The following is a 22,717-nucleotide window of genomic DNA, read 5'->3' as shown; positions in this document are numbered from 1 at the left end:
CAGACATGTGTGTATCCTTTCCCCGAACGCATAAAAAAAACACCGCGCGCAGTTTTTACTTTTTCTTTCTTCTGCTCGTTGGGCTCAGCGCATGTCTGCTTCAGTTCGCGCTTGACATGCGAGGATACGTTGCATCAAGTTTATAAAAAGTAATGAACGGAACTCAAGAAACTACAACAAGCGTTCAGAGACTACTCTGCACTTTGCTGCGCATAAGGTGAAAGTTTGGAGTGCGAAAATATGTCGTGCCTTAATAAGATGCTTTATCAGGTTTGGCGTCGCAAAGCGCCTCGGGCACTGAGGGACGCCGCAGCGGAGGGCTCCGGATTATTTCGGACCACATGGAGTCCTTTAACATGCACTGACATCGCAAGAGAAGGCAAACGTAGCAGGGGGTGACAGAAAGTTAGGTGGTCGCTTGAGATTAAAAAGTTTTCTGGGGCTAGGGTGGGCGCAGCTGGCACAGTACACGGTTAATAGGAGAGACATGGGAGAGGCCTTTGACCTGCAGTTGGCGTAGTCAGGCTGACGATGACGACGAAGGATAACACTGCTTTCTTACCGCGGATCCCTGAGGTTAGGCTACGCTGCCGTTCACTTCTAAGAGGTGATCACGGAGTCCTTGACGTCACGATTTTAAATTATCTGGCGGGAATGAAATGTAAAAAAAGAACAGGTTTTTCAGGAAAGGACGTGGCGCAATAATTGTCCCACGTATTCTCGATGGACACCCGAACCGCGCCGTAAGAGAAGTGATAAAGATGGCAGTGAGAGAACAATGGAAGGAAGAGGTGCTGCAGTGGCGGTCTCCTGAATAGTTTTGACTATCTGGGGATCTTTAACGTGCACTGATATTTGCACAGCACACAGGCGCAATTTGCGTTTCGCCTCCGTCGAAACGCGGCCGCTGCGGCCGGGTTGAACCCAATAAAATGTTCAATTTTTAAATTCAGTTTCCTCAGCGATATATCCGTCTTCTGCTGCGCGACAGGCATGGGCATAACGGGTTAGTCTTATAGCATATGAGACTTTCTTGCTATGCTCCATTTTTTACTGAAAACAAAGCGCGGACAATCAGTGGAAGCGAGAGTTTCGCGTCGCAGCAGCTTCTGCGAAAGTCGAGCTCAGAGCCGACAGTCCTTCCAAGTTCCCTTCATTCCGCGCCTCAGAGGGAGAGGGAGGGGGAGAGGGAAACGGGACACACGGAGTTGCGTGTCGGGCGAGATTCATAGCCGGCATGGTAATTGCGGTGGCGACCCGCTGCGTCCGCGACGCCGATTTATGGCCGCGCCAAATCCTCCGCCGCCTGTGCCTGGGTGGACCTGCGCGTGCATGCGCTCTCTGTCGGACGGACGCGCACCGGGTGCATTTCTTGGAGGCGGGGCCCTTCCGGGAAGTCGCGGTGGCTGGCTCCGTCGCCGCCGTGCTGCGAGCGTTGGCGTTGCTGCAACTCTCCCCGAGGGAGAGCAGAGTAGTCGAGGAAACGAGGCACAGAAGACAACAGCTCGCTGTTGCTGTGGAATGCATCGGTGTTCGACGGTATGCGCCTGTCGGACGACTAAGCAGCCGAGGTAGTGTTGCTATACATGGTCCTCCTGGGAGCAGAGTTGCGCGACTCTACTCGCTTAGCGGCGATCACGCGATCCCGCTGACGCCAAATGTCCCAATTCGCTTCGGCTCTTACCCAATGCATGAGCCGGAGGGGGCCATCGTCTCCCATCTTGTTTGGTTTGGTTTATTAAGGTTTAACGTCCCAAAGCGACTCAGGCTACGAGGGACGCCGTAGCGAAGGGCTCCGGAAATTTCGACCACCTCGGGTTCTTTAACGGGCACTGACATCGCACAGTGCTCGTACCTCTATACCTCTATACAAGCACGATCGTGTCGGCGGTGTTTCGGGAGCGAGGTTTTAAACTTGTAGCTAAAGTCGCGCGCCGCCTCACGAACACTGAACAGGCAGGGGCACCGCTAACGAAGCGAGTTGACCTTCAGTCGGAAGAAAGGGACGGCAACGCCCTTTTGGCCCAGTCTTAACAGGTCACGCAGGAATTCCAGCGGCTCGCCGGCGGAGGAGGCATCATTTTTTAGCTCTGGCCGCCGGCGCTGCCTACGCAATAAATCAGCGGCCGCGGAAGAGAGTTCATTTGTAATGCGTTCGAGCAGACTGTAGGTTGCTGCCGAGCAGCCGCTGTATGTGCGGGCAGGCGGCCACCTTTCTTGGGCCAGATTGTCGTCTGCTTGCAGCCTGGATGGAGGGAAAGGCGAATGGGAAAGAAGAAGAAAAAAAGAGGTGGAGGAATCCATCTCCGAAAGCGATACGGAATTCCCGAAACGCTGCTCAGTCCGGTCTTGGTTTCAGTTCGCCCCGTGATTAATGATGCGAGCTTTCACATTTCTCAGGGCACGGAGGAAGAGAGAGAGAGAAAAAGCGAAGCGAATCACCCAGCCGGCGCAGCTTTCGTCCTGAATTAGGTACTGGAAATGGGAATGGCGTGGTTAGGCCCGTGGTTGCGGTTTATTTCGGCCGATATATTAGGCCAGTGAGTGGCAAAGTGTACGCCCTATTTCTTCCGAAATGCCCGGATAAATGCGATTTTGAGAAAGTGGGCTCGCACTTGAGGCCGTGCCCGTGTTCGATGTGATATGCGTTCAGAAAAATGAGGTATATATCAGAGACGCAAGCTTTCTTTCTCTTCAGTCGACAGCAAAGAAACTTTGTGATCAAGTTCGCGGTACCATGGGCCTTCCACGCAGAATTCAGGATGATGTCGGGCCTGTGTCATTCCCAGTCAAGAGCTGTCTTTAGCCTGCCAGGGAATGGATTGTAGGACGTATCTGCTAATTGTCTCGATTGCCTCGAACCTGGATTTGGCCGCCAACGGGTTCGCGTTCTTCTTCTCTTCGCCAAGCTCGCCAGTTTTTATTTCTTGTTTGCCCAGCCTTATCCCAATAGCATTTGGTCGTGAACAGGGCTTTCGTTGTGCGCGCTTGGTATACTGCCTTTGCGATTAGCAGGGACAGAAAAAATCATATCGCGTTTAACGCTTGATGCTGATCGCTGCAGTTTCGCGCATGGGCGACATTATTAATCGTAAAAATGGATCCAGGTAGGGCATGGAAAAATTGATTAAGTTTACCGACAGGAATTTCCAAGGAGTTGTTTGTAGAAAGCAAACAAAAGCAGATGAAGCTGTCGTTCATTTTCGGGATAGCGTCACGGAGGCGTCAAGCAACAAAAGCGATGTACAAAGACAGCCCCAATGAACTCTGGTGCAAAAACACCGGCAGCGTCGCGACGGCAGACGTGAGACTGCCGGCCAACACTGTACAAAGCACCCGATATGGAATGTGTTTGGAATGACTTCACCATGATGCAGTGCGGCAGAATTTGAGCCTGAACCGAAGAGCAGTTTAGCGCTATAGATTCAGCGAGGCGTTTTTCGGTGCTACAAGTAACAAAACTCAACCAACAGCATCGATGCGCTGGTTGAGACTGGCAGCTTCTGTGTCCCATACAGCGCTGCTGATAGTAGTACAGGGGGCAAAACGCGTTTCTAGAACGCGTTCTTGGCGTGTTTCGGGTTGAACACGCTATATTTATTGATAACATTCGGTTAAAAATAGTCTGGATGTAAGCATGTGCGGTTGAACTCAAAGGATTCCATCGTCATTTTTTTGCCTTCCTGGCCGCAGCAGCTTTGGGAGCTGCGCAACACGCAGTTCGCCCGTTCTATGCGAGTGTTTTGCCCTCTGTACATACCTTCGTAGGTGTGACGCAGAATATGGCACGCGGTACGGTACGAGCTTCTCACTGAATTTGATGGACTGCGACTTGTCGGTACAAAACTCCACACATGTGCGGCACCTGTGGCTGCAAAATGCTCGAAAACGCGAGATGGGGGTGTTGTGCGGTTAGTGCTCCGAGGCGGCAAAAATTGCGTTGATGCGAGCGCGCATCTGCGGGGCTCTCCTCTACTGCTGCCTCGCTTTTCTCCCCAGATGGATTCATCGCAGCGAGGATCATTTCTGGCTGCCGGTATCGTCCCTTGCGCGGGAGTCGCTGGCGAGGCCTCTTCCCGTCTCCCTTCTCCGCTTGATTTGGTTTCGCCCTTCCCCCCGCTGGCCGTCGAAAGGCTCATGAGTCATCCATTAGCGAGTCGTACGGTCGACCACCGGTGGTCGTCGGCGTTGAAAGGGCCTCACTCGTTCAGGAGAAGAGAAATGCTGCACCGTGCCGACTGCGACGTATACCGTGTTCTGATTAAGCATCGAGGCCCCCCGGGCTTGGCAGATCGAGCCGACGGTGCCGGCACCTGTCGCGGAGTTTGCTCTCCCGACCGGATCCGGTGAAATGTAGAGCATGCAGTCGAGTGCAGCTGCTTTTCTCTAACGTGAGCCAATAGGAATGCACATTTCTTGAACATCGCGTGCACCCGGACCGTTGAGCGCTGACAGTTTGGAGCTTCGCCTATAGTGGAATTGTGCGATGGGGTGCGTATTATTAAGAATATACATGTACAAACGGTATAGTGCAATATGTTTCCCTGTGACATGTCCAGCATTTTTGTACAAAAATTTCGAATATTGGAACATTGTAAGGTACTGCTACGGAAATATTGAACGTAATGGCCCATTCTTCTGACGCGTAGTAAAATATTTCTTTTAAAGTCTTTCCATCGTTCTCATCGGGTAGTTAAGACTGCGATAGAAAGCCAATGGGGAACGGTTTTGACGGTAGCAGAAACGTTAATAGCAAAAAAAAAACAACAACGCGTGTGCCTAGGCGAGATTTGCGGATATATTGGTTGTTATAGTGAAATCTTAGGATGCAGGAAAAAATTACGTCCAAAAACTATATCCCGTTGAAAACTGCTTTTGTCCAGAATTGCTTGGCGTGTATCGCCTTTAGACCCTGTCCGTCCTCTTGCCTCTGACTTGCTTTCCTTTTTCTTTCTTTCTTTTTCTTTCTTTTCCTTTCTTCCTTTCTTTCTTATCGACCTCTCTCCCCCTACTTTCCGCCCTAAACTCACTGGTGCGGCACGCATTGGGGCACCTTTTTTTCACCCTACGTACCTTGTGCGTATTTCATCCAGTTTTGTCTTCTCTGTAGCGGCCATTTTCGTCCGCACTGCCCCATATTTCATGGCGCGCTAGCGAGATTGCGCAAAGTAGCGTATGTCGAGTGCGTTGCACGAGCTTTTTGTCGCGCACACACGTAGGACCTCGAGAAAGCGAACCCTCTCATCGAGCAAAGGCCGGTGTATTTTGTGACATTTAGCATCAGGGGCCGCTTATCACTGCCCTCGGGCAGTAATAAACGGCAGCGCGTTTATTGTACAGCAGTCTCCGCCAGTGCACTTATTACGCAGCAGTTTCAGGATTACTCAAACACCTTTGCGAGCTCAGTCGTGCGTGCTCTGATGATGACTATGGATTTTTATGGCGCAAGAGCGTCTATGGCCAAATAGCGCCATGGCACAAGGTATTTTTCGATTACTCAAGGTGGGGTCAAAGACCCATTTTCCAAGCATTTCACCCTAAATAAGCCGAGCACCAGGCCAGGGGAAAGCTTGTACCGATAGTATCACCGGTGAGTACCCGGCGGCACTGGGGATTGAGCCCCGCACCTCCCGCATGCGAGCTGGATGCTGAGATCAATAGGCCACCGCTGCGGTCCTCGTGCGTGCTCTGTCCGTTAATAACACCGATGCAATACACTCTGCGTTTAACATCGTGCAGCCGCTCCTGAAGCACGTGCGATGCCTAGATTAACGATAAACGCCGAACAATTAGTTTCCTCCTAGAAAAAAAAAAAAAGCAACTCCAGATAGCATGCCGGTGGTGATCATCAGCTTCTGCAGATTTCTCTTTCCCAGCCTGGCAACTAATATTAACTTTCGCGGCCTTAGGGTGGAATTTTCGTTTCGAGGATTAGAGGCTGTCGATTGCTTTAGTCACACCCAACAATTATGCGCAAAGGCATTTTTTAACGGGAAAGAGTTATTGAGCGCATTTTTTTTCTTCATACATTGTTAGATTTCACTAGAAAAATCAATATATCCGCAGATCTCCGTTGTGCAGTCTTGCATTTATTTCTTTATATTAAGGTGTTTGTTATCGTTTTTTCTATATTTGTTCTCTATGGCAGTTTTAACGGCTCGACGCGAGCGATGGAAACACTCTAAAAGAAAGATCTTGCTACGCATCGAAAGAATGGGCCATTCCCTTCAACATTTACGTAACAGTAGCTTGCAATATTCCAATATTCGAAAATTTTGTCCCAAATTATGATACATGAATAAAAAGGGCTCGCCTTTCAACTGTCCAATTTTTAATGTTCCTTTGTGAAGTGGTCGCTTTTTACTGTTCTTACAGGCGAAAATAATTTTCTCGATGACAGTTTATCTTCAAGGCTTGTCGTTTCATTGGCGTTATCCGGTTCAGTTTCTAATACCTTGTTTTCGGAAATAACTTAATGTTGTCGACCAATTAAAAGCTCCCTTCAGTATTTGCGAGCTGAAAACGGCTTTTATCGGCAAGATTATGTACAGTCTGTGGCGATGGTCGTGTAAACTCTTCGGCGAATTTGGGACGCGTGTAGTCTGAAACCATTGTGGCCATTCATTATTCGCCGATGGTATTGAATGAAATGTCGGCGAGTATAGGTTTTCGAGACCTAATCGATTAGGCGCGGCATACAGAGGCTGGAGTTGCATTTCGCGGATAAGAAATGCTTAGCGCACGTGATGAAATCCGTGACACGTAATGTAGTACATCGCTTTAATAAGCATTTTATGGTAAACAAAAGCGGTCAGCAACCGAGGGAGTCAGTCTCGCGGAAAGGCCGAAACGAAGAAGATATGAAAACCTGCGCGCGGGGAGAACGTGACGACTGGCGAGGCCTCACGCAAAAGAGGAGGGGCCCCGTATCTGTATCGCTATCGCTGTTTCCGCAACCATTTATTTCTCGACAGATCCCGCCGAGATTCGGATCCCGAAACTCACCGCCCGTCTCGGGGCGTCCGTCTTCGCGTCTCCTCCCTCAGCCGCTTGTCTCCTATCAGCGACTCGCATCTGTCAGTGGGAGGACTTAATAGAATGGCTACGCAGGCTTCCTTCCCTCCGGTTTTGTTTCTTGTCGCGAGTGTCTGTCTCTCTTTTTCCGCAGCTCCCTCGTTCTGTGCGCTCGGCGCGAGCTTTCATTACTGCGTAATGGCGTCGCTCACGCGAAGCCGTACGGCGAAACGAGGCTCGGCAAGGAAGAGCAAAGAAAGAAAAAGGCGGGGCGTGACGCAGCGCCTCGGCCGCGGGGCGGACGACACCGTGAACAATGGCGCGAACGCAGCGACGACACGGACCTCACCGGCGCTGGGTGTCATTAACAGTCGGAGTCAAACGGCAGCACGAGCGAATTCGCGAAAGAGCGGCAGAACGGGTGCTTTTATTGCAGGGAGAGGCCCGAGAGAGATTCGGCGGCGCTTGGGTGGCGGTGGTCGCGTGCGCGCAGGTGCTCAGGTGATCCCTGTATACGTTGCGCTTTTGGGGCTACACTATCGCCCGCGCGATTGCGTCCACTCTTCTTATTCTTTTTTTTTTCTTGCCCGGCGTGTCTCCGGTTTGCAAAGAGCGCGAAGCAGACGCTCTGTTTTCTTTCTTTGGTGCTGTAACACGGCGTCTGTGGCGTCCAACCGACTTTCTGGTGGCCGGCTGCTTGCGAACGCTTCAAGCTCCGTTTCCTATTGGCAGAGCGTGACGAAAGTGAGCCTGGAAGCATGACACTCAGCTGTCATTCATGCTCGCATCTCGTGCAGTCAACGGCATCAACAGTGTATACCGGTTATCGCGAATCCGTCTATATACACAGGGTGCAGAAGTACTTGCAGAAGTACACAGGGTGTTTCACTTAAGGCTTTTTAAATTAGAAGAGCGCTTTTTTTTTTTGGCATAGCATTGACAGCGGTGTAGTACATCAGAATACAGCTAGAGCGTGCTGACAGGCTCGTTAACATGTATAATAGTTAACTTTTCAACTACTACCGTTATGCTCTCTATTTAGTTACAGAAGTGCGGCCCACCGTAAATAATATCCATATCACGTTTTAGAATTTCGAAAATGCGGTTACCCTCGGCGCTGTCGTCCAACAAATTTTCTCTATTTCCACGACTTAAGAGCACTGGGGAGGTTGCTTTGCTGGCAAGGTTCTGTGAAGCGCATGTATTTTGGCGCGATGTAGCCAGAATTGGTTGACCCGCAGCGCCGATGGTAACCTCGTTTAGCTTGGGGCGGTTTAGCTCGGGGCTAATCACAAATTATCGTACGCTAGCACGTTTAGACACGCTTTCGAATGGTTTATCTTGAATTTTTTATGATATTGCTTGATTTGAAACGACTTACGATGGTTATTATGTCCTGAGATGTATATTTGTGTGATATTTTATCATTTTATATTTATGATGCAGTAGAATTTATCATTCCCTACATTCATTGATAGCTGGGAGTCTTAATAACTCTCCTGGCACAGTGGTGCAGGATTCAAGCGATGTTCCAGTGCCCTGCGATGAAGTGCTGACACCGGTCGGGCTTGCGATACCCAGGTTTCTCTTCCCGAGCAACCTGTCGTGATAAACCGTTACTTTAACTGCCACGTGCCACAGCGGGCAGTTTGCTCGTAATCCTCTGGACAGCTTGTGATGACGTCACAAGGTCACGTGACCTGAGTGGACCACCTGCCACCCAGGCGGTTGGCACCCAGCTCTCCCAGTTCGCGGAGCAGACGAGCAGACAAAGGTTTTCAGCGGAGTAGAAGCGCCTGGTGCTACGCACTAAAAAAGGGTACGAACGTTAGTACGGTGGCCAGAAATCGGCGGAGGAAAAGGAAGAAGGAATGTAGCCAGGGCTGTGCGTTTCTTGCTTTTGCGGTAGCCAGCGAGCAGCCATTATTGTCGCAAGTTTATGCTGTAGTTTTCGGACGAGCAACACCGCCGGAGCGGTCGGCACGAAGGACGCCTGGCGACATCCATTGCGGAGCCCGGAGAATGCGGTCGTTCTCGCAGGCGCACATCCGTCGCCATTCCACGGGTTGTCCTGGCACTGCCGGCCGTTTTCTTTGCTTCCACGTTTTGTGTTTCGCTCTCTGTTCCCCTGTGCTGTTTGTTCCCTTCTTCCTTTTGCTTGTCTCTCACGTCTTCCCGGGAAACGGTCCGGTGCGGGACCATCGCGTGTCCCCGGTCGTAAGGAACAGGAAATAGCCTCTGCGGGACACATCCCTCGCGCGCCTCGGATTCATTTTCGTCTGCCTCTCCGTTCATTTCTCGCAGGTTCTTCGTGCGCGAGTCGTCTGCTAACTTGGCCGGCAACCGTCGTGCGACTGCGTCCGCGATCCCACGCGAGGTGTACACAGGAGCACTCATTCAACGCGCATGCGCGAAGTGCGGCGAGGCAGGGAGAGGGGGACACAGAGAGGGAAACGTGAGCCGGTGTGTCCATTAGTGGAGCGGGCATTCTTATACCTGGTACCTAACTCAATTTGCTCGATGCTGCGCTTTCTAGGTCGTCGACTTTTTTTTTTTTTTCTGAGCTGCCCGAGCAACGTTTTCCGCCATATGGCCTAAGCCGTTCAGTATTCTGCAGACCGACAGTTCGTCGCCTCGTGTCGACACGCTCACTCTGTGGGCACCCCACCATTTTCCTTCGAAATGTCTCCTAGTCCGCTGCCCTTTGCGCGGCAGTTGAAGTGGCTCGCTGAAATGACACGCTGTCCCGGTTATACCGTGTGCCTGGCGTTACGCTTTCGCGACTTGCACGTGGTCTCTCGCGTGTGCATGGCCTCTCTTCCGACCTCGTCTGTCGTCCCCGTGTGCTGACCGTAACCCCTAATTTTCTTGTCCTGCTCAGCGTAACTTGTTCGCGTCTTTCGCCCTCCCTTCGGGACTCCGCAGACTTATCAGGCGTGCGCTCACATGCCTTGTTTATGAAACAGCGTTGTCGTTTCTCTTGACACGTAGTGCTTGTTGGGCTCCTGTATAGTCGGCTTCAACGCTTCCGTCTGCCAGAGACCGTTGATCGTGTATCTCCTGGGAGCATCTACCGGTAGCATGCTCCTGCAGCCTGCCAGTCGTGTCACATTGTTAGCGTTGATCTCAGCTCATGTTAGCTTCTTACACCAGAGTTGGAGAATCAGTGGTGGAGGAGGTATTTGAGAAGCGCGCATGTTCATATGCACTCTTACTCGAAGTCACGAGCGAGAACTCGCAGTCGTCTTTCGTTTTTCCCTTTATGTTTGTCGATTTCGTCTCGGTTGTGTGCTGAACAACTGTCCGGCTGTCAGCGTCTGTTCATGCTGAGCTCGAAGTCCTCCATGGCGAAACATCCAAGCTGAGTCGTGGCCACGCTGGGCTCGCTGAACCCGCTCACGTATTCCGCGGCCAATGAATCTCTCCAGCGCGAAGGAGCTTCCTCTTTCTCGGTCCAAGAAAGCACCAAGGCCACAAGCGCAAACGGCTCGTCTGGGAGGCCCGCACGGCCGCGTCTAAAAGGATGCGCGCACTCGGAGAAGTAAATAAGGTGCAGCAGGCGCATCAGGCCGGGGAATGGGGGCCAGTTAAGCGGAGATTGAGGGCGCTACTTTTCTCTTTGTCCGTGGCCAAAACTTGGCGCCGAGAAAAGTAGGACCGTGGGTGAGCTAATCAAAGGCTTCAAAGCAAGCAACAACCGGGGGGCGGAAGACAATGGCAGGAAGTCTTCTTCCCCAACGGCGCCCGTTAGTCTTTAGGAGGGGGGAGGCAGACGCCGGCCGGCGTTGTCCGCGTCGTCCTCTGCGATTGCCTTCGTCTGCGCTTCTTTTTGCTCGGCGTCACTCGGAGGACCAGTGCTCGGAGAGCGTCGGTCTTGTTCAATCTCCTTCGCCGGCCTTTCTCGGCCCTTGTCGCAGAGTATTCTTCAAGGAGGGAAAGTACCTTCGGTTTGCGCCTCTCCCCCACTGTGGGCGGGCGGGAGCTAGTGGACCCTGGCGGGGAACCATGGATGGTTTGGCGCGTGAGAAATTACGGTCGCTTCCAGGCGAAATCCAAATGGTTCCGACGGTCGGAACTGAGGCCGGGGGTGGTTGCCTCGGCCGCTGTTTTTTTCGCGTCTTTGCCTTTGGCGCCCACTGCTCGTACCTGCGTTTTTTTTCGTTGCTTTCCTCTCGATTCCCTTTTCGACGTCCATTTCTGGCTTGTTGTTTGTGACGGCCTATTGGGAGTTTTCTTTCCCCCTTGCTGGTGCGCTGCGGAAGTCGGCGTCTACTACTCGTGCGTCGCTTGTTCCTCCTCCTTTCTCTTCGTCGCTGTTGTGCTTCGCTTTCTCGCCTCTTTGGCCTGGCTCTCCTCCCCCTGATGGATCAAGGTGTCCGGCAGTTGTGTTTACCTTTGCTTTTTCCTTTCCCCCCTGCTCTCGAACCTTCCTCGCCAGACTCCCTGGTTGAGCTCTTCGGGGGCACTCCTGTCGGCCCTGATTTGCTCGGTTTCCGTTGGTCGCCTTAGCGTTTTCGTTGATTTGTCATGGGGAGACTTCTCGGCCCTCTCCGGACCGCGTCGAGACCAGAGCGCGGCGTGTCTGACGCACCCGTCTGCTCAGCTTCTTGATCCGTTTCCTTTGTCTCTCGATGTTTCGTGGCTAGACGAATGCGCCGTTACAGGGTCAAATTATATTGTGCGAACGAACGTGCTACGGCTTTTCACCGCGCGTAAAAATTAAGCAAGCAAGGAAACTAAAAAAAAAACCGAGATGTTGGTGTCCACTACATGTTGACAATGACGCGTAGGTAGACTGGTAAACTTTAATAAAATGAGAGGGATGTTTCTTGAGGCTTCTGGATGGGGTCCTCATTCCAGGGCTCCACTGGCTTGAGCTGTCAGACGGACTTGTTTTATGAGGGCTCTTTGGTCCTCGATACGACCGGCGATCAGCATCGCCTCCCCCCGCTGAAATGACGTGTACTGCGTCTGTAAGTGGTTCGGTTTGGCCCCGCATCCCCAGGAAATGACGCGTGTGCGTCGCAAATCTGCTTGACACTCTTCGTCTTCCTGACTCTTCAGTCCACGGTCGAGTTTTGTGCCATCGGCGTTTCGCAGTCGGTCGTTTCAACTCGTTCCAAAGCTGTGGCGGTTCACAGTTAATCTTCGTTGCAGTCGGCACGCAACGACGGCCGCAGCCCAGCGGTGTCCGCGACCCACGGAGGTGCGATCCGCACTTTCCTCGATTGCTCTTTCCTCGCCTCCGGATGAGCTCGGCGACCGCATCCGGATGCCGAGAAGCGGAAGCTACTTCCGCCCCATCGGCGCCTCTCGTCTCCGGCGCATGATCCCCCGCGCTCGTTACCTCGTTTGTTCGCCTGTGCGTGCGTTTGCGGCGGAAGGATGCGTTCTGCTCGGCGCGTCTTGGAGTCATCTCCGAGGAGCAGCAGCAGAAGGAAAGACGATAGAAGCAGCACCGACTCATCGCACGGGAGGAAAAGCCGATGAGCTGCCTTTTCCGGCCCCGAATGGCTTCTGGATTGGCTCTAATCCAGCGCTTCTCTTCTTGTTTGCCTCTGGTCGCTTCCGAGCTCCATGGCGATGATGCGGCTTCGTTTGGCGCCGCTGAATTACGCCTTGGGCGGCTTCTGTCTCCGCCATATCCTCTCTGCGCCAGCAAAGTGCAACGCTACAAGGCCTACGTAATTCCTTGACGTCCCGGCCAAGTTTGGTAGCCGGTAGTTGAAGCGTGGTCACGCCTCGTGTAATAACCGGCACGAGCCAAGCTGGGAGCTGCCACTCCGCTAGCGTTAACGCTGGTATCACGCGCCTAACTTTGGACATCTTTTTGGCGAGTGCAGCAGGTTAGAAACCGAGCCTCAAAGTGAAGTGGGTGGTTACTTGCGTTTTCAAATATAGATGTCTACGCGGTTGGACTATAATCGTCTCTTTTAATATTTTGTTTCCTTTTAGTTTTGTTCATTCCGTCGCGGCGCTATAAAATGCGCCTGCGGACTTAAAGAACCACGCCGTGTCCTCTAAGCCGCGAGGAATGTGACCACAGTAGAAAAGAAAATGAAAAGCACTTTACTGCCAAACTTATCACCCTTTATTTTACGGCTGACTCGCGGTGGCTCCTTTGAGCCAGAGCTCTTTGATGTAATCTGAGTGGTTGGTCAGGGGTTGGGGCTGCAGGAGATGATATTCATGGGGGGGGGACAAGTTTTCTTCGAATGGGTACGAGCTACCGAGCCCCCTTCCTCACTTCTGAGAGCGCCCACAGCGACGGCTACGTGAACATCATCCGTGGTCAACGTCACGTCGAGGCGATGGCGCAGGACATTGCCCAGGCATTATCCAAGTGGCTTTGTAGCCACCACTGCGAACGTTAGGGCCCACGGGCCAGAAATGACTGCCTCATTTACGCTTTTATTTGGCCTTCCGCATGAGACCTGGCTAGAACAGGGGAAAGGAGGCGTTTGGGGGGTGGCATGTCTCGTCGAGGTGTGCGGGGCTAGAAATGAATATCGCGAATACGATGCCAGACAGGGACCGCGGCCGGACGGCTGGATGGCCCACTGGCGCTTTATCGCTGGCTCACTCCCTGCAGCCTCCAGTGGCTGCAACCCCTTCGGATGATTGCCCGCCTTGCATCGTAGGGAGGGGGGGGAGGGATCGGGATGCCGGGGAATAATCGAGTGGCGGTTATGTGAGCGGGGCTGGCCGGGGATTGCGTCGCATCCGGGATCGACGCGGCCGTCTTTTGTTATCTCTGCCAGACACCTGCCTGCCCCTGCATCCTCCCCTTCGGTCGCTTCGGGGGTGTCACCAAGTCACCATTGGGTTTGTGTGCTCGGCGGCAATGTGTATAGCGGGGAATCGCGGGAAGCAAGCAATGGAAGAATGACAATAAAAGTAATGTAAGAATCCAGCTCGGCTCCAAAAAGAGGTTTTCTTTTTTTACTGAGCGCGTTAAACATTCTCGTCTCGGTGGGCGATTTTTCCTCTCCGAGTTCGCCATTTGATGTGATGCGTGGTGTGGGCACATCATCGCGACTCATCAACTTCGTCGTTAGTAAAGCTATGCAGTCGAGCGGAAACAGCGTTTCGTGATTCCCCCCAAGCTTGGTGCACCCGTCTCTTTCATTACTTTTACTTTCGCTCAGCGCGCTGTTGTTTCTGCTTACTGTTGTGACAAGTGGGGAAACGGGGCGGAGATGTAATTTTTTTTGCATGCTATTTGTACAGCTTATCCAATTTGGTCTTTCGTTGTCTAGAGAAAATCTTAATTTCCTCCGGTCTATACTGCATACGCTGGGGACTTAGCTAAACGGCACGTTCTGTTTCTACCTGAGTTGTACGAAACGCGTTACAAGTAAATGGTTATTTTCTCATACATTGCATTTTCTTGTGGTGTTGTAATCCATTAATTGCTCTTTAAAGCCGTAACGTACCGGTTAATTCAATTAACCGATTACTGGTATTCAGTTACTTTTTTTTCCCAAAAGCAAGTTGTAATCTGCGGTACAGCCTAGAAGCTGAACTTGGCCGCAGATACTGGTGCTATCAAGAACGCTACGAGGCAACGTGAGGCTTCTTGCTTAGCTTTACCCTGAGTTAAGCTCGCGGAACTGCATCGTTGATTTCGTGTCTTTCTAGCAGAAGAACATAATCCTGATCCGTTCGTCGGTTTTGTAGAATTACGCTCAGCACTATATATGGTATAGATGCGCGAGGTTTCTCCCGATTTTCGAAAAAAAAAAACAAAACAAGTCGGCGCAGGAACGAGTCTCCAGCATTTATTTCCGCTTCGATTCGCGGTGCGCCGCACATACCGCACGCAAGCACGTTCTGCCTAACGTCGTGCGCAGCTCCGCTCCATATGCCGATGAAGCTTGCATTTCGTCGTCCTTGCACGTGTGTCGTCGGTAAGCCGTGAGAGCAAACCCGTGTAAACTCTGGCAGAAACTTCGCGAATGTTTTTCAACCGTTCGTGCTCATGTCGTCGGCACGCGCGAGTTTGCTTTTCTCGCGGTTGGCGAGATACGTGCGAAGGAAGTATGGGTGCCTTGGGGGAAGGCCGCCGTGTCTTACTCTGAAATCGCGTGCTGCAGATGCGCTCTGCAAAAGTTGATGTGCACTAACCGCTATTACAGCGAGAAAGTTGCGTTGTCGTTTGCGCAGTAGGCACTGCTCTTGCACTTACTTTCTTCTTCTTTGAAGGATGGTTGAGAGGGGGGGGGGGGGGTGATGTGCGTGGGACGAAAGCCATTGACTGTGCATCACTACGCTCATGCATCGGCACGCCGGCGCCCGACAAGATTATGCACTTCGACGCGAACCCAAACCTCGCGGCTCATGCGTACGGTTTCCTGGCTTTGTATGCGTATCATGTATGCCCTTGGCGACGAACTGCAGCGGAAGGGCCCAGCGAAGGTTTGGAAAAAGCCACGCTAGCTGGTTCGCGCCTTGAAGGGCAAGACCACGGTGATGTTTGTCCTCCGTGATTATAACTCCTTGTATGTTTTGTTCTTGGGGAACAGTGGGCGGCCAGTTGCACTAATGTCTGTTGCACGGGTTGTTTAATAGCGATTTAAGCCTCTCCTACAAGACGCCTTCGCTTTCCTAGCAAAAATGCAGCTGCAGTATCGCTCTCTGTCTGCGCCGTCCGACCGTTGCAGCAGTGAAGAACGGAACATCGCTTCTGCAGACAGATGCTGCTTATGACTTCGGCCGATGCCCGGTTGTGACCTTGAAGTATGAAGTAGAAGTGCTTTTCTCCTATCATAGAGATGATAATGGCTTTCCCTTTTCGATCTGTTTTCTTCGGATCGAGAAATTTTCGACGCTTTGTGCATGCTTTACTGGATACACGGTGTAAAACTACATGAAAACTTCACCAATTCCGCCTCGATGCGATTGCTATTCCGTAGAGTTTTTTTTTTTGTTTCTTTGGCACTGGCTGATACGTGGCGACCAACCGACTGAATTACTCATTAAAGAGTGCAGTTCGACCGCTAATGGGTTGTATGGCATACGAGGTGAACCTTTCTGGATGGCTGCGTTTGCGTGGAGCAGCGCAATCCTTTTTTCAAGCGCTCTGACCTCCAAGTGTTCCCATCGAAGATTAGAGCCCATGGTAGATAGATGGCTCTTGACAAGCACAAAGTGAAAGAAGGAGAGGAAAGCCTCAGGGTGCTTGCCAATGTTTCGACAACTCTGTCCTCAGACGAAGACATGTACTCTGGTCGAAACGTTGGCGAGCACCCTGAGGCTTTCCCCTCCCTTGTTCAGTTCGTGATTAATAGGAGTTCAGTTAACATTGTTGGAAACTGCGTTTGACATTGAATTCGGCCCTTCCCGACTGACCGCGTCCCTCGTTGGTGTGCAGGAGGTGGTCCCCTGTACAAGACGGCGTACGCCTGCGAGGGCAGCCAGCTGGGCTTCTCGTGTCCGGAGGGCCAGCTCATCTCGCTCATCCGGGCAAACTACGGCCGCTTCTCCATCTCCATCTGCAACGAGCACGGCACGCTGGACTGGAGCGTCGACTGCAAGTCCAACCGCTCCTACAACGTCATCCGCGAGAGGTGACGTACTCCTCCCTCTCTCCCTTGCGACGAACGCACTCGTCGTCTGCGGAACGACGGTCACCTGTTGCCCTGGGAACAGGAAGAAAGACTAAGGAGGGAGCGTCACGTGACAATATTGAAGCTAGCCTGGTCGTAAAAATGTATTCGAGAATTTGGGCCCCGACGTGGCGGTCTGGCTCGTTTTATTGGCCAGGTCTGAGTCTCAGCCTTCACGTGAGGCCGACTTCGAAGAGTTGGGAGAGAGAGCGAAAGCGGAATGGCTTTAAGAGAGCTTGGCTTGCGGAGGTCGGCCGCATTGCGTAACTCTCCCTCCTCATTTTTAATCCTGCTTGGCGAACATGCACTGAGGGTAGGCTTTTCTTCGTCGTTTCCGTAATTTGGTAGTTGCGCTTTCTGCTCCACAAAGGTAAACGATGCCATGGCGTCCATTCAGAAGGGAAAACTGGTATATATGGAAACGTTCCCTTCTCATTTTTAATGCGCCACGTTAGTTTGCATTCCAGAAGCCGCGCTGCGAAATGAACAGAAGACAAAATGTGCGAGTAATCAATAGGCATGCGCAAGCACGTATGTTTAAGCAGCAGGGGTGTGCACACTTATTGCATTGACTTTTCGGTGGATCTGCAGCTTATGATCGCTATCTCTGCGGACAGCTGCCCAGACTGATCGCACGTGTATAATCGAATGGTTGTCTTCACACTAGAGCCGTGTTGGTAGCAGTAACGGTGGCCATGTAGTCAAAAAAGATTATAAGAGTACGAATAAAAATTACAATACTGAAAGCGGTGGATGATCTTGTGGTAGAATGCTGCCTACCTGACGAGGCGGAGATGCTGCGACGAGCCTGCTGGCGGATGCGTACACCGGCAGCGCTGCGCGAAGCGAAGCACGGTACCTTCACGTTTTAGGCGGGTCGCTATCGGCGGCGCCTCAGGGCGCGAGTGCCGGACGATACGGCACTTGTGCAAGTCGGAAGGAGGGTACGCATGTTTAACAAAGGCGGCGTCGTTGCTGACAGCGTTGATCGATGAGCGATCAGCTCGCGGAGCAAGCGAGTGTGCTCATGTGGGCAAGCATGGAGGAGGGAAGTCCTGGCAGAAAGGATACGTAGGCACCACTCGATCGACGCGTGCAGTATTTGGCGGCGGCCCGCTTAGCCAAGACGATAAGTAAGCGCGTGAGTGCAGCTAAAGCACTGCTCACCGGAAGTGGACAGTAGCGCTTGCTGTTCATATTAGGGAGGCAAATATAGCCTGGACGGGTGAGTGAGTGAGTGAGTGCGTGCGTGCGTGAAGTGAGTGCGTGCGTGCGTGAAGTGAGTGAGTTAGTTAGTTAGTTCTGGCTTGCAATTTTTAAAGCGAAGGAATGAGCAAGCGGGTGAATCAATATAGCAATGAATTAACGAATGTGCGAATGAGCGCGCCCACGAAGGAATGAATAGGCTAGTGAAGTAAGGCATAAAAAGAGCGAAGAAGTTAATAAAGAAACAATTAGGAAACGTGTTTCAAGACACCGTATAGGGAGTGGTTGATTAGTGAATGACAGGTGAGGGCGGCCAGCGTAGTCAGAATTTGGAGACTTTCTCTTCTATTGCGGGCACTTTATTATCTCTAGGCGCTGCAAGAGGGGCTTCTTGTGAACTGATAACGCTGCTGGATCCTCGTGTAGCGACTTTCGGAATCCATTTTGTAGTCGGTCTAGACCGGAAGATGCTCGCCGAAGTTTCTTATGAAGAGGCCGGTAGCGGTTGGACAAACTACTGGAATCAATCTTGAGCGCTCACGGGACCTTTTTTATTATACATATTATATAGCGTATTATTTTTATTTTTTTCCCTGCAAGCGGCAACAAGTCGTCTAAAACTATATATGGCTCGGAGGCGCAGGCGGGGTGGCACTGGCAGCGAAGCGGAAAAAATTGCGTTATGGCCTACCGGGCGCGCTCCGTTGGTGTGTCCCTCGGAGGACCACTCGGAGCCCGTTTTCATTTTGAAATTCCACGCCGGCGATACACATATTTCACACAAAATTGAGCCGTCAGAACTGCGACTCCCTCCTGTCGGAGAGAGAGAGTGTGTGTGTTACCCAGACAGACACGAGTGAACGCCACTGGCTGCCGGTCCTTCCTTGCCGTAGTATAACACCCAGGCATAGTACTGCGAAAATGAAAATAAAAGGAGGGAACCCGTACTATAGTACAGCACGTCCAGCAGAGGCCTGAATGCGATCGAAAACGTTGTTACCCTAACCACTCTTACGTCGAAGGCCTTCCAGCGAGCGGCGGTTTTCATCGTGCCTTAGGAATGATTCAAGTACCTAGCGCTTAGAGTATGGCCAGCCGGTGTTTCGGACGCAGTATGAAACCTCTTATAATGCAACTTTGTTATATAGCGGCCACTGCAGCGCCCTGACAGACTTGGCGCTGTCGCGCAATTTCTAGCTGCTCACGAGGCATGGCTCATAATTTTTCACTCTATTTCGCTCTGCGCATATGACAGGGTTTGGAATATCGTATACGTCGGTGAAATTCCTGGTTTAGCAGTCGACCCCTACCGTCTCCTATAATCTCCTTTATATTTCATCCTTGTGCCGTCTCAGCAGGGCAGTGAAACGAGGGAAACAGTTTCCCCTTTTTATTTTTCGGTTTCAGAGCGGATCGAAAGCGTGGTCTGACGTATATCGTTTCGGACCGAGCCCTTCCCGGAGGGGGAAGCTCTGTACTTGCAGCAGCGACCAGTGTCGCGTCTCAAATTGCCCTCATACGCCTCCTCAGGACGACGGATCGATGCTGCTCAGTGTATAAGAAACCGCCCCCTTCCTTTCCAGCGCAGTGGGAGAAGGCGACTTCAAGCCTGCCTGTTTTTCAATTTTCATTTCACAAAGAAAGAACTGTGCAAGCAAAGTGCTGCTGGTTGTACTACGTGACGCAATCCAATTTCATCAATATTGTTTCAGGCAGCCACGTGAGGTGGTTTTTCTTCGAAAACTGCGAATCGGGTGTACCTAAAAAAGCACCGTCCGGGAATTTGGTTAGAAACCGAGGGGCAAATAAAGAGAGATAAATCCCGGTGCGTCGCCACCGAGCAGTGCAGTAAATTTGGAGTCCGCAGCTGTCTGCGGAGCTTGTGCGATAGATAGAAAGAAAGAAAACATGTGTAACTACGAGCGAATGAATTGGCTGACACGCGGCATATTTGTCGATTTGACATTCGATAGTTACAACGTGCTGCGACGCCATACATGCTGAGAGCACGAAAACGATATAAAAAAAATCTGTTCTTATACGCGGCCGAATACCGCAGATCCCTCCGCCTCGTTTTTAGCCTAGACTGTTTTTCCGTTTACTTGGTTCTTTTTTCCTCTGTGGCGCGAATGAACACGTCGATTTCTCGTCAGAATTCCGTCGCGGAGAACAGTGAGAAAGGCGTGCAGCGCATCTCGCATATGTGTGCGTATTCTGCGGTCAGATGGGCATCCAATACACGGCATGCCGTGTATTGGATGCCCACTGCAGCGTATTGGGTGACCACTGCAGTGGTCACGGACGTCGAATACAGGAGCAGATGAGAGGCACCTGGGGAGCAGTTCGTCCTGCTGTCCAACTTTCTGGGACAAAAATTTTGAATATCGAAAAACTGTAAGATGCTGTTTTGGAAATATTCAAGGTAATAATCCCATCTTCAGATGTGTAACAAAATCCTTCTTTTAACGTGTTTCCGTTTATCGTATCTAGTAGTTTAGGCTGCCATAAAAAATCAGGTGGGGGCGCTTTTGACAATATCGAAAACGTTAATAGAAAAAAAAATGCAAGATTGCCGTCGGGTGATCTGCGAATATATTGATTCTTATAGTGAAATCTTACATGATATAAAAAATTGCGTTCATAAACTGTTTCCCGCTCAAAAATGCTTTTGCCCAGAAGTGTTGGGTATGTCGATGTCTTGTCACTTCGTAGTCAAAGGCAAGGTCCTCGATCTAGGCTAAGTTCTCTGCTTTCTTCTGGTTGCCCCGCTCCCCCTGACTGAAGCCACAGAGGTGTTGCTTCAAAATTACGTAGGCGCTTCTTTTTTATCTGAATTTTATTATTATTATTATTTTCGGCACATATGCTCCAACCTCCCGAAACTATTTCTACCGTTTCTTTTTTTTTTTTCTTTTATGGAAAACGCCTCTTTTCGTGCCACCAGCCTCGCTGTCCAGGAGAAGAAAAACAGGACAAAAAAAAAGAAGGAAGGAAAAATGATAGAAGGAAGAATAGTGAAAGAAACAGTCCTCTACGCTGGCATTTGCTGCTGAAACCAGAGCCTGGGACGCGCTCGCCATCTGGGGAATTTTTCTGCCCACTTCGTTGGGTGCCGACTTAGGCAGATAACCCCTCGGCCTATGTGACTTTGTCGGCGCCAAATGCGAGAGATTCAGCAGCTGCGCGGCCGCATAAAGATTGCGAGCATCCATTTTCTCTCAAGCCACTGGCAGATAGCGCGCGCGTTTTAACGCCGCGAAGCGCGCTCATCGCGCTTTGGGGACGGACCGGAGTTGCCTGGCGTCACTCTCGGAAGGTGGCGCCACTTGTAGACGTTTAGCGGGGCCAGTCGCAAGTTTAGTCCCGGCACGTGCGGCGGGAACAGTCGCGACTGTTTGTATAGGCGCGTTGGCTTGAGCGTGCAATTAGGTCGAAAAGTGGTCTGGAGCTTCGTTGTGACGCTTGGCCTGTGCGTATCTGAAGGCTGCCTGGCTTATCTCCGGCGGCGCTAACAGGACAGGGAAAAACGCTTCGTGCGAGTGGCTCGTTCCTGTAGCGACCCCGGTGGTCTCCGGTGGGCGCAATGCCCGGCGGTTATGTCGTCTAGCGCCCCTCGACTGGCACCCCCCCCCCCCCACACACACACACACAAGCACACTTTTTTATTTTCTGCTCTGCTGCGTTCTCTGTACGTGTGTCCTTCCGTGTTGTCGAGAAAGTCGCGAAACTTCCGCTGTGTCAAACGCTGCGTCTTGGATGTGTAGTAGGATGCAACAAAAAAAACTGCAGTTGGCAAGAACAACACAGCCCTCATGGTGTTCCGAAAATCAATCACAGAAGTAAGCGAAATCAACATTATGTGGTTGCACTCCATTAAGGAAATCAGATGGATCAAAATGATTTTAGCTCGTGGTTGCCTTTTTGTTCAGGTAAGAATAAAAATCTACATGACAACGGACTATTCCTTCGTTGCAGAAGAACACAGTAAAGTGGTCGGGAATATTCGCGCAGTTTCACTGCAGACGGACGCAAGAAAGGCCAACTTTTCTCTGGCCTCTTCCCGTCTTCTGTCGTTTGGACGCAGGCGCGAGCATCCTGGTCGGGTTTAGCCCGCACACGGAGACTGAAGAAGCCTGCATCTGGTTCATTCTCCTTTCATTCCTGTCACACGGCAACGAAATCGCAGTTTTTCTCTTCCACGAATGAAGAGCTCATGCGCTTGTGTCTTGTCCTTTCTTCGTATGTGGTTGCATGCTTTGGCGCTGCTCCTTTTCTGAGGTTCAAAATGCACCAACTGGCTCATAAAGATATATTATTGTACGAAGATAGGGCGCGACGCCGCTTCATTGGCGCTTCCCCCCCCCACCCCCCCCCCCCCCCCCCCTCCCCATTCCCGCAATTCATAACGAATTGCGGGACTCTTCTTCTTGTCAAGGACCCGTGTCAGTTTTGAAAAATCGCTTGCGGTCGGGTGGGAGACGATTTTTCAATCGCGGCGTAGGCGGCGGCTGTCGTCCGCCCGAAGGCGTCTTCATCGGAGCCTTCCGAACCGGGTGACACCTCGTAGGAGCGAGGCGGAGTTTCTTCGTCTTTATCGGTGTCTAGCGGCCCTCTTCACTGCGACAAAATTAATTTGCTAAACCAGCGTTTACGCGAGTGCATTCCGCGGGGAGCTCACTGCTGGCCTAAATGATCAATCACTGATAAAAGCAGTGTGTTCTCCGTTGGAAGAGACCTGCCTTCCTTTTACGGAATCTCCTTTGAGGAGTGCCAGCATTTTGTTCCTCTTCTTGGCGTTCGGGAAAAGGGCAGGCAGCTGGATGATATATCGTTGCTCCAAACGTCTTCCGCAGACGGCTTCTTGTCGGACGCCGTGTGAGAGCTGCTGG

The 22,717-nt window shown here is 51.5% G+C and overlaps 1 protein-coding gene across 6 annotated transcripts in view; it reads left to right on the top strand.

Annotated features, from left to right (window-relative positions):
* LOC144111213 (latrophilin Cirl-like) overlaps positions 1-22,717 on the top strand; it is a 378,723-nt gene that overhangs the window by 270,873 nt on the left and 85,133 nt on the right. For 5 of the 6 annotated variants that reach the window (XM_077644425.1, XM_077644426.1, XM_077644424.1 and 2 more), the window contains one exon: positions 16,388-16,583. The exons of the other annotated variant lie outside the window; for it this stretch is intronic. In XM_077644425.1, coding sequence (XP_077500551.1) covers positions 16,388-16,583 — 196 coding nt within the window. The remainder of the gene's footprint in view (positions 1-16,387; positions 16,584-22,717) is intronic. 6 annotated transcript variants of the gene reach the window in all.

This window comes from Amblyomma americanum, chromosome 11 (assembly GCF_052857255.1).
Source record: "Amblyomma americanum isolate KBUSLIRL-KWMA chromosome 11, ASM5285725v1, whole genome shotgun sequence".
Taxonomy (NCBI): domain Eukaryota; kingdom Metazoa; phylum Arthropoda; class Arachnida; order Ixodida; family Ixodidae; genus Amblyomma; species Amblyomma americanum.
Note: the sequence above shows the minus strand (reverse complement) of the source record. Positions and strands in the feature narration are given on the sequence as shown.